Source organism: Etheostoma cragini, chromosome 23, assembly GCF_013103735.1.
Source record: "Etheostoma cragini isolate CJK2018 chromosome 23, CSU_Ecrag_1.0, whole genome shotgun sequence".
Taxonomy (NCBI): Eukaryota; Metazoa; Chordata; class Actinopteri; order Perciformes; family Percidae; genus Etheostoma; species Etheostoma cragini.
In genome coordinates, this window is record NC_048429.1 from 4,317,130 (window position 1) to 4,328,654 (window position 11,525).

At 40.8% G+C, this 11,525-nt stretch overlaps 1 protein-coding gene across 11 annotated transcripts in view; it reads right to left on the reverse strand.

Moving 5' to 3' along the window:
* The window catches only part of ppp1r12a (protein phosphatase 1, regulatory subunit 12A), a 54,463-nt gene extending 44,502 nt beyond the window's left edge, over positions 1 to 9,961 (reverse strand). For 6 of the 11 annotated variants that reach the window (XM_034863552.1, XM_034863559.1, XM_034863558.1 and 3 more), the window contains exon 1: positions 9,617 to 9,961. In XM_034863552.1, coding sequence (XP_034719443.1) covers positions 9,617 to 9,853 — 237 coding nt within the window. In that variant the 5' untranslated portion in view covers positions 9,854 to 9,961. The remainder of the gene's footprint in view (positions 1 to 9,616) is intronic. The other 5 variants (XM_034863557.1, XM_034863561.1, XM_034863560.1 and 2 more) reach the window with 1 other exon arrangement.
* Positions 9,962 to 11,525: the final 1,564 nt, after the last annotated feature.

Consider the following 11,525-nt stretch of genomic DNA (forward strand, 5'->3'; position numbering starts at 1 on the left):
GCCCCCAGTGTTCTGGCACTGGCCCCGCTGATGCCAACAAGCTCTGAGCCCAAGAGGTTAAATGGATAGTGTGGGTGCCAGTGTCTGCCCTGCAGGCATCCTACCAACTTATATCCATTACCAGCACAAATATGGATCATCATCACAGTAACACTGCATCACAACGCGTGCTGAATTGCTAGTACGCTGTCACGCAAAGACCAAGTCCACAGTTTTGAGTGGACTAAAATCAGAAAGAAGTTTATTGCCACAGTAGTTACCCTACGTGGAATTGGCCTTGGTGATTGGTGCATACATACACAAACAAACATTTTGAACTTAATAAGAATAAACAACAAATACAGAAACAAATATATATATAAAATAGTTGTTTAAGTAGTTTAGTTTAAAATAAGATAAATGCAATCCAATCTGCACCTTAATTTTTATATACTACTCATGTGTAAACAAAACAAGAATTCTGTACATTTGACTTGGAAAATTGCACTTGTCAATATAGTGATCTTTTTAACTTGATTTTGATCTGTTGTGCAGCCCTTCAAAAACAAGACTTATATATTCATGAAATTCAAAACAATGATATAAGCTAGGCTACTGATGCAGACTTCAGGCATCTTCATATGGAAAACTGGTCAACAATTTAACAAACAGAAAATCCATTTATTTAACCCGACACATAAAAGATGTGACAATAATGAGAATGCATATTTGCTTGGCTGGTTTTAGGTAAATCATTAGGCAAGGCAGTGCAGATAGCTATATGCCTACATGTGTGTACATGTGTCTATGTTAGGGTAGTGTCACAAATAAAAGCAGAGGGACTGGAAGAAGCAAGCTCACTAGTGGAGCCTGAAAGAGGAAATGAGAAAAATAAACAGCCACTTCCTGTTCCTCTCTGGCCTGAAATCAACACCCTGATCCCTCCTACCATCACTACCTCAGTAAGGAAAGACGGGCAATACTCCCTAAATCTGGGCCTGAAAATCCACAACACAAGGGCCTCCAGTTTTACTGCCCTCCAAAACAACCTATATAAGACACAAACGGGTATGGATGCAAGTTTTTGACAAGTTCTTTGATAGTTAACGACAGTAATGATCAATAGTCAATGTCAGCTGCTTAAAACATGCAACCGATGCCCCAAACAATGTGCACCAACTTAGCACAATGTCAGTTGATACTCTAGATGGACAGTAAACATAAAACTATGATTAAATCGGTTATCAATCACTAAAAAGGATTCCTGCACAGTGAACCAAAACGCTGCTCAACATGATCTCTAAAACGATGGGGGGGGGGGGCAGACCTTGAGGATCGTAACTCTGCTGTGTTTGAGCATGAGTGGTTGTGATTCATTAATTATTCATTTAACAGTCTATTAACATCTCAGCTTGAGTGGACTCAGTGACCTGACATTTATGCTCTATAAAACATGGAGATAAAATTGTGTATGAAGGCAGTGTTATGATCTCATCAGGTTTTATTTTGCAGTCAGTCTTCATTTGAAAATTGTGATATTTATTTACCCATCTTTGATGACCAAAAGCATGACTATTTTGAATCAATATTTTGTTTATTCTGTTATCAAATATTAGTTGATGCTCAGTTAATTTCTTTAATGTAAAGAGTTTAAAGAGTTCTTATAAGAATATATTACATTACACATTTGTTGGCAATATTAAATAAAATCACTAAATCCTGCTCATCTCCCTTTACCAGCTAGTCAGCTGACTTTTGTTAATGTCCAGTGAGGGACATTAGGCGTGCAACTAGGTTTAAAAGCTTTTTGGATTATTTACTAAATATCTACCCAGCATCAATTTTTAGCTAACACCGAGGCCATACGTATGCAAGTCAATTTGACTCGCAGGCCAAAGTACTCAGGCTGTCATGGTCCAGGCCCATTTACTGACACTGCCATTTATGTGCAGGAAGAGCATGTGCTTATTCACGAGAACACTAATGGAGTAGCATCACAGCAAACAGCAGGTTCATTCAATCTCATGGCCACTGATGGATCAGCGATAACGAAAGTCATCGCCTCAGGAGGAATAGCTGCTGCAATGCCGGAGCTAATCAGGAACCCAAATAAACAAACAAACACATGCCAATCAAGTGTAAAGACTGAGAGAGACAGATGCAGCAATATATTAGCTCGTTGTCGTATCAGCTGATATTAGCTTTAAATGCCAATGATGTATCGGTAGAATTATTTTAACTGGGGATAGATTCAAGATTGTAATACAAGCATTTTTCCCCTAGAAGTCTCATGTATTGCTACTGCTAATACAAGTCAGCAACAAAGTAATGATAGCATTATAGATTTTTGGAAATATGGCTGTGATGGGTGAAAGCAACAATGAGCTTATAAGTTTCCCAACTGAGAATGTAAGGATATCATGTCCTAAATGTCTTGGCTTAACTAAAACACAATGTGTAGACCGTTTATAATGGGCCTATTACCATGTTTACCTTGATTCCTCATTTAGTCAGCTGAAGATGCAGCCATTTTGAGAATCAATGGAAAGAATGTAGCCTCATCCTTCCACAGACAACAAGTGGACATGTGCGCTCAGTCTTAATTGTACTCGCTGCTCTGTAAGACAATGAGGAATTCAGTCTCTGGGTCCAGGTGTTTTCAGTTCAAAAACAGCTCATTTAAAAACACTCAGCGTGAGACATCTGACTGCCGCCAAGCAAACAACAGCGGGATGCGGGAAGCGGGAAGAAGACCCGGCTTAAATAGAAGACGGACACTATTTGCTACAGGGCAGGGGGGGGGGAAATGAAAAACATTTCACAGCAGCTCAATACTATGCGCTGCTTGGAAAAGTGGGGACAGACAGCAAAGCAAGTGGTGGGCAATACTCCGTTAAGGCACCTGGCAGGTTCTTTTACCAATCTGTTTCACACAAGTCTCAACAGGCAATTATGCTTGCATGTTCCTTCTCATTTACCCCTCAAACCATTTGACAAAGCAGCAATAAAAGCTGTAACCTCATGTATGGGTGACAAATAGTGCGTGCCACTATTCTTAAAATGCATTTGGCAGCCTTTGGGTTGAAATCAACTTCCATTTTCCTAAATTCATATACAGCAGTGCTGCAATGTTATGGCAATGTAATAACCAATGTAAACATCAGGCTAAAAAGTTAAGTGGAACTTGAAGAAAGAAAAAAAAAAAACTACCCCTGTGCCACATCAAATGTGCTTTTGGGCAAGGTCAAATCTGTGTCCATAGCCTTGCCGCCAAGATAGCACAGATCATATACGTGGCAGAAGGTTTACCCTACTGAGGAATTCTCCATATGACCCCAGATGAACCAGTTCCCACCTGCAGCAAAGCTCATCTGACATACTTCAGAGAACACTCGCTGATCCAGATCCTCTAGTGGGGATGCCTCTGGCATTTTATCCCCGCGATGCATTGGCAGCAGTGTCCTAAATTCATTTGGGATGAATAGGATGCATGCAGGTGTTCCAGGCACGTCCAGCTGGGAGGAGGCCTCGGGGAAGACCCAGGACTAGGTGGCGAGATTATATCTCCAACCTGGCCTGGGAACGCCTCGGGATCCCCCAGTCGGAGCTGGTAGATGTGGCTCGGGAAAGGGAAGTTTGGGGTCCCCTGCTGGAGCTGCTGCCCCCGCGACCCGATACCGGATAAGCGGTCGAAGATGGATGGATGGATGGATGGAGGATGCATGCAGACCAGAACCAACTAAGCCATGCACGATTTTAGTTTTAGAGATAGACCAATATTCACTTTAGACAAATGTCCATGTATTTATTTCTGTGTACATTTACACATGTAGCTTACACAGTAGCTGTCTATTTTCAAAGTCATACATGTTATCATGACACACTGTGCAAGGTAAACAACACCGACGACTCACAAGCAGCAGATGACCTGACATGTTGCAGAGCATTGGCGCGCAAAGACTTCCTCCTGTTGATTATGGGGTTGGTGGAATGGCTGAATGACACAGTGAGCGAGGGCAGCTTGACAAGGAGAGACCTGCCAATTATACACAGGTAATGTATGTTCTGGGGCTCCAGTTCTAAAATGAATGCTCTCAGTCATCAAGCATGCTGAAGTTACAATAGCACTACAGGGATTTACTGCAGACTGGAATTCAGCATTGCCTTTACGTAAGAAGTTAAATTGAGACATCATGTTGATCTCATATTCGTGCATCTACAGTACTACTGCATGGACTCAAAACACCCATTGGTGCTTGCTGTGTAATATACAACACAGCTTCAATACTGGTCACACAAACCAATTGACTGATTGTCATTTAAAAAGGCAATGGGATGTTATTGACGGAAAATGTAATGGAATATTGCTTAAGCTGGTCTCACACCGGCGAATGGCAACCGTCGACCTGCAAGTGCGTTTCCCCAAAAAGTTTTTTAAAAGTGGTTCCAGCCACCAGGCAGTTACCACAGCAACTGCTTCCCCTCAATAAAATGACTTAAGGCAGCATTTACCGCGCAGCAGTGTGCCCCTTTAATCTAACTACACTGTCCATCTACCATTGTTTGGTTGGCTTTAATCCATATTGATCCAGACATGGTTTCTTTCTTGTTTTCCTGATGTTGCTCCAACCATCTGTTTAAACTCAATAGATCTTTTAGTTCATCTGATTGATAAATTCATTCAAAAAACATGAAGCTAGCTAATCCCATTAGGAGGGCTGGCCGTTAACTAGTCATGCTAGACAAAGAACAATAAAATCTGCGAGATTTCAGTCCATAAATTATTAAATTGCATCTTAATGTATTCTGCAATATGTTAGAAATGCATGAGTGACTAGCTGCTACTGTAAGATGGCCTTAAACCCAAACAAAGAACCTGGAAGCCTTGTGCAACCTTTTGCAAGAAAAGCAACATGAAAGCAGGCATCTCATGGGCAGATATCAAATGCCGGACGACCGTATGATGAGCATTAACTGTTGGGTACGGAGATCTTGCAAATCTTGCCTAAATACTGAAACAAGAAAAGTACATTTACAATTAAAAGCCAAAAATACTTTCTCATTTAACTGTGCCAACATTGTATATGCAATTGACCTTCATTATGTCTTTAAAGTCTACCCGCCAATAACTCTTTAGCTGGTTAAGTCATTAAACAATGATGGCTTTACACATGCCAGGTAGTCCTCTCAACACACCAAAGCAACCTGGTGCCATGTACCGTGTAGTCAAGTCAATTTTATTTATATAGCCCAATATCACAAATTTCCCTCAATTTAAAAAAGAGTATTGCATTGTCAACTGGGCTCATATTGGGCCACATGCCATTCACCACCCCACAAAGTCCCACAAACTACTAAAAGCGGATAACAGAACTGCATTGCATCTCAACCTCAACATATTATGTAATCCTAGGTATTCGTCAGATCTGGGAGTTATCATGCAGGCAGTTTGATTCCTAACAGCTTCTTGTAGATTAAGCCTGTCTCAATAAGTCACCACACTGATGTTACTAAAACAGGTGAGAGAAAAGGGCTCTGCTTGTCTTAGCCTAAGGGCCCCTCTACAAGAGATAGCGGGATTTTCTCCCTCAGGCAGAAAGACAGAAGGCTTGAGGTCTAAAAGAGGATGCCATGGTGCCTTTATCAGAAGGACAGGGACATCTCAAAGGAATTTCTTTTTTTTTTTTGCTCGTCTTACTGGCCAACTGTGAGCCTCAGGCACAGCTGAGAATCTCAGGGTTGGGGCTGTAATGAGAGAGCCACAGCAATTATGTAACGTTTTAATATGACTAATGCTGGTCTGGATAAAAAGCCACCATACCATCTTCAACCACATGCCCAAAACCGTTCCATTACAAAAAATATCATCTCATTTCATTTCACACTGCTGAGTATGGCCGAAGACTCTCTCTGTTCAGTCTGTTATGCAACTCCCACTCTGTACATGCAAATCCACCAACACAAGTGACTAGCAACCTTCCATGAGTCGTTGTCATGGAGACAGGGCGAGATAATGTTCATAGACTTCAGGGCCATAATGAGGGTGTGTAATGTCAACAGAGCAAAGGCATTGTAATACCCTACTCTGACATGGTAAGCTGGGCTGAGTCTTGTCACCTCGGTCCTGGGGATCAGCAAAGGTCAAGAACGCTAAAGACAAAAAGTTCAGGTGTGGGTCAGTGTGGAGATTTTCTTGTTTGAAGCGACAAGCCCCGTTTACCTCCACACTAATTGCCTTGATGGAGCTCAGTGGGCAACAAGAGGCTGACCAGGGAGAGAATGACTAGAGGGGAGGGGCTTAGGTGACAGCTGAGGAATGTCTGCTCTGCTCTCTCTTTGCCATGGTTTCCAGCGACTGTCATGTGAGGAATGCACAGGCTAGGACGACAGGACTTGGAATGCCACCCTCTGAGACGAGTTTAGCTGACAGGATCTGGAATATAGACTTGTCTACTGAACCCCTCACTCACTTGTGCGTCCTCTTTACCACCTGTATCCATGCAGTCTGCATTTGGCTAAACGCATCGCAAAATTGAAATTTGATTTTGAAATGACAAAAGCTACATAAAGTTGCACTCTTCAGTCATCTGTCAAAAACTGAAGAGGTCTAAATGTCTAGATGTCTAACTAAATGCTTAATTCTCCAAACCTCATCCCAACAACTTCCATATGCACAAGGCAGCCTTGTAATGGTCTTCATCATGAATCACATCATATAGACTACAACAGAAGAGAACATGTTTACAGGTCCTTCTGCAACAAGTCATTTTTTACCCGACAGAAGGTCTGTGACTCACATGAAGACAACCTCTAGCCTAAATGTGAGATTGTGCCAGCTACAGTGAGTCATACCCAAACTTAGTATCATCTCCTGAAACCCAGTTAGGAGAACTTGTGGTGGTGGTGGTATTTATATCCCTGCACTGGTCACCAGCATTGGAAGTGATATCGCTGCCCCGCGTGTGAAATGAGCCATCATGTAACAAAATGACACTTTACAACAAAGCAAGAGGTCAATCATTGAATAGCCTAGTGCAATTTAGTGCACAAAATTAAACGGTCAAAAATACCACTGATGGTATGCTTTAGATATTAGTGTCTGACGCCAATAAGTAAAGAAAGTAAATGGAGACCTAAAGAAAAACTTCATATGACTGATTGTCCAGCTTCCTTTCACTTCATCTATGGAAACTATCATTGCCTTGACATTGCTGTAACTCTGGGATTACGACTTTTAACAGAACTTTTTCAACTCCTTTATAAGAATCCTCAAACCCTCAGTTCACATGCTGGCCTACAACACACACAAACACCCGCACGGTACCTTTATGTCTCCAGAGATGGTTAGGTCTGCACAGCGGCAATGCAAATTCTTTCCACTCTCTAGCTTATCCCAGGACATCAGCCCAAAAAAAGGCAATGTTTGCAGCCAATTAGTTTGAACAGGGGGCCATGTCAATTGCAGATTTTATTATAACAGAATAGCACAAAAATGGCTGATTTAACAACACCATTAATAAGTTCACAGAGCAAATGACAAACACAAAAAATCAATTTGTGGTCTGAACTTAAAAAAACTAATTAAATTTCCAGTTTGGAGATTAATAAAGTATCTTCTTCAAGCTAATTACCTATGTCAGAAAACTTGCATTGGTGTAATAGGTGTGTAAAGTATTCGATAACAAACATGCCATGTAGGTGGTGCACTTAGCCCTACTAAAGCTTACTAATATTGGAGATGTGGGCATGATTAATGGAGGTGCCATCACTTGAAATCAATGCTGGTTATAAACATTTAATGTAAGAATTCTTTCATTAATTCTTAGAACACATTCACAATCCAAACAAAAAGGTGGAGAAAGCATCCTTGCTGATGAATGGAACAGTGTAAATGCTTCTTTCCACCATCAACAACTGGAACCTAATAGTAATAAGTTACTGGGGGTGTCCTCTTGCAGTAGAGGTACATACACACAAATGTAAAGTGCAGGGTAAAAATCCAATCAGAGACCTTCATCATATTATACACTTTGATTTTAACTACCTATGAAATATAACAATTTCATTGGTATAAAAAAAATGGGAAAGAAGTCTGTTATTGATGTACAGCAGCTGATAGTATTAACATACTATACTTGTATTTGTAATAAATGTCACTGCGTGCAATAACATAAGTGTATTTCTGAAAAAAATCATGTAATACTTTTGTCAGGTATTGTTTAACAAAACGTGAATGGTAGAGAGATGTAGTCACATCTGGAGCATAGCAGAAAATGAACAGAGCAGTATCTAGACATATTCACAACTTACAATGAACAAGTTCCAAACCGAAGCAATTAACATTTTAAAAGAAATATACTGTATGCACAGTAACATTACACTTCACTGAATGCAAGTGCTCGCTAGTATATCGGGACTCTCCTTCCTATAACTGCACCTACTAAAGGTGACGATAATATTTCAATCCTTAGAGTGTTGTTTTAGGAACCTTGTAAATCGGACTTACTGCTAAGTTTCAAAAAGCCTTAACATAGGCTAGTACCTGACGTTACTAACGACAGGCAAAACAGGCTGCCATTTTCATACACAGCACAGAGTACAGAGGCTAGTAAAACTAGCTACCGTAGTTAGCGGGCAAAAAGTTAGCATAGCACTGCTGACATTCCAGCTATACAAAGTATTTCGCACACAAATCTCCCTTGGTAAAACCAAAAACGACAAAGTCCCAAAACGTAAATGTAAGAGACAGAAAGTTATCCGCTGACGTCGCTTCTCAAGCTAGCTGACGAATGAATTAACCTTAGCTAAGCCTCCACAACAGCTAACGACAGATAGCTTATCCTGCTAATGTAGCGTTAGCATACATTCCGCTTGGCTGCAGCATTGAAGTAATTGATCACATTTGAACTAATGTACCAAACACTGCTGTCAACAATGTTTATATTACGTAAATGGGGTATACAGTTAGGGCCTTGCAAGGCTAACATTGTCCCGTAATGTTAATCGAATTACGTTGTAACTAACAAACAGAGTAGTAACGTTACCACTTTTACTGCTAGCCAGGTTGTCGCTAACGTTGTGGAATTCATTTTGCCTGCATGATTGTCTCAATCAATGACAACATTTAAGATCCTAACATGACGCGATGGTAGCACCCGAAATGAACAGTATCCAACAATATCAATAAACCATATAACACAAAGAATGTTCGGGTTGAAGGTAATTTACAGCATAAAATAACCCAACATTACAATCTGAAGTACAGCACTACAGCAATTAGACTGCACCCACTTACTAAGGACAAGGTTAGTTTACTGGGACAAAAAGTAGTCCTGAAGGCGAAGCTTTTAACTTTGTTTTTAATTGTGGCTTGCACTCTGAAAACTGCATGCACAGCTAGCAGTGTTTTGAATTTAAACACTACATAACCAAACTCGGAGAGAAGCCAGTGTGTTCATCTTTAACGTTACTCTGCGTCGAAAAGGAAGGCTGTGCTAGGTAGGTAAACAACGGGATGAGAATGGCTTCCATTTGACAGGTGTTCCAGGGAAAGCTATTGCAAGCAGCTAACTGATAGTTGTGTCTATGCTGCAGTTCCAGTGACCGACGTTAACACCAATAGCAGGCTAACACAAACCTGATGGAGGGCGGTGAGACCGTCTACATTGGCGTAGTTGATGTCAGCGCCCCGGTCAAGCATTCGGAGCACCTCCTCGGTATCGCCGCTTGAGCAAGCGGCCAGAAACACGGCGCCATCATCGAACTTCACCTTCGTCTTCTTCTTTTTCAGAACAGGAGGCTCCTGGTCCGTTTCCGAGCCCAGCCATCGCTTTAACTGCTCATTCCTCTTCTGCTTGGCGTCCGCCATCTTCATCCCCCTCCTGTCTCGGGCTTCTTATCTTTCTCCGAGAGAGGATATACTTTATAGTGCCACTATCCCACAGCGCACTGGGGCGTGGGAAGGGAGGGCTGGGGAGGGAGGGGATAACCGAGAGAGAGAGAGGGCGTCTGGTTTGTTTTCCATAACCTCGCGAGATCTGGAGCTCAGGAACTGCAGTATAACGTCATCACCAGCAGATTATGAAGAGAGAGTGAGCAGGGTAATCCCTTATAGACAGTGTACACCAAATAAAACAAGAGTACTTTAAATTATTACATAACATCAAGCTAGCTTGCAAGCTATTTCAGAGAATGAGATGCTGTGACATACAGTAAAAATTAAAAAACTAAAGCAAGTAAAACAAAAACTTAATGAAAATGTGAGACAAAACATGTGCTAATACAGTAAAATGTGCAATAAGGTGATAGATATTTGTAGAAGACATTCAATTTAATTTCAAGACAGTCATTTGTGGAAGACAGTACTTGGTTGTACTTTATGGTGTTTACTAGGATTTAGAAAATAATGGAAGTCATAGTTCATATATTGTTCAACCATCACATGTATATCAGTGAATGTAACTGAAGCAAAACATATCAGCAGGCTGTTTATAAAAATAAATAATAGATTCTATCATATACAACATGTAAACAGCTTCACAAACTCTCAACACAAGCAGTAGGAGTTGCTCAGCTATGATGGAGATGGTTCAATTGTTATCAGGTGTGAGGATATTCTCTTCAAGCTCAATATATGAATCCTCAACTCCTCCATCCAGTAACCAGTGATATTAATTGATCCCGGTTTTGTAAATTTTATGTAATCAACGTCATGAATTAAGCTTTTTTTTTTATGGACTGAATTGTACCCTATTCAATCGTCATGTGCATTTTGGATAGCGAAAAAAAAACATTATGAATATGATTATTGATAAACCAAAGGCTGGTTTGTCAATTCAAGAAATGGCACACTAACTAACAAACTTCATTTCCTGGAGTAAAAACAAGGTGCCAAGCATAAAACGTTTTTTTTTATTATTTTGGCACCGCCATGTGTTGTTGTTGGTAGACATCCATTTGTACTCAGTAGGGGGAGTGGTGTAGCCTCCTCATGCGCAAATTGTGGGTATGAGGCTTTTTTTGTATATTATTTTATTACAGATGATAATTTTTTTATTTTGGGGTTTGAAGACATTTCAGAATGAAAATGATGCTGCTTCGGCTTGATTAGATACCACCCACCCACTGCACTTGGAGTTAACATCCTGAATAACAAGCTGTTCAAGCAAAATCATGATCCATAACATTTATACAACTGTGACCATGAGCCATTGTGTGAAGTCACGCTACCCCCATTTTCTCAGTTCGGAACCATTTCTCATGTCACTGACACTGAACGTAGAAAGGTTTAAATAATTTACTGTCTGAAAATGCAGATAATGAGACTTGGGCTGCAGCCCATGGGAGTGTAAGCCAGAACACAGAGGTTAAGACAACCAGCTCAGCTGATACAGATGCTTGATGTTACAGAAAGTCATGGCAAATTACTGTGGTTCTACTGAGTCACAGAGTTGGTGGAACACCAACAGCATCAGTGTAAGGAAGTTGTTAGTCAGAGGCTTCAGTGTGCTGATATCAGGAAGGTAGGAGGGAAAGTTATGTGTAAG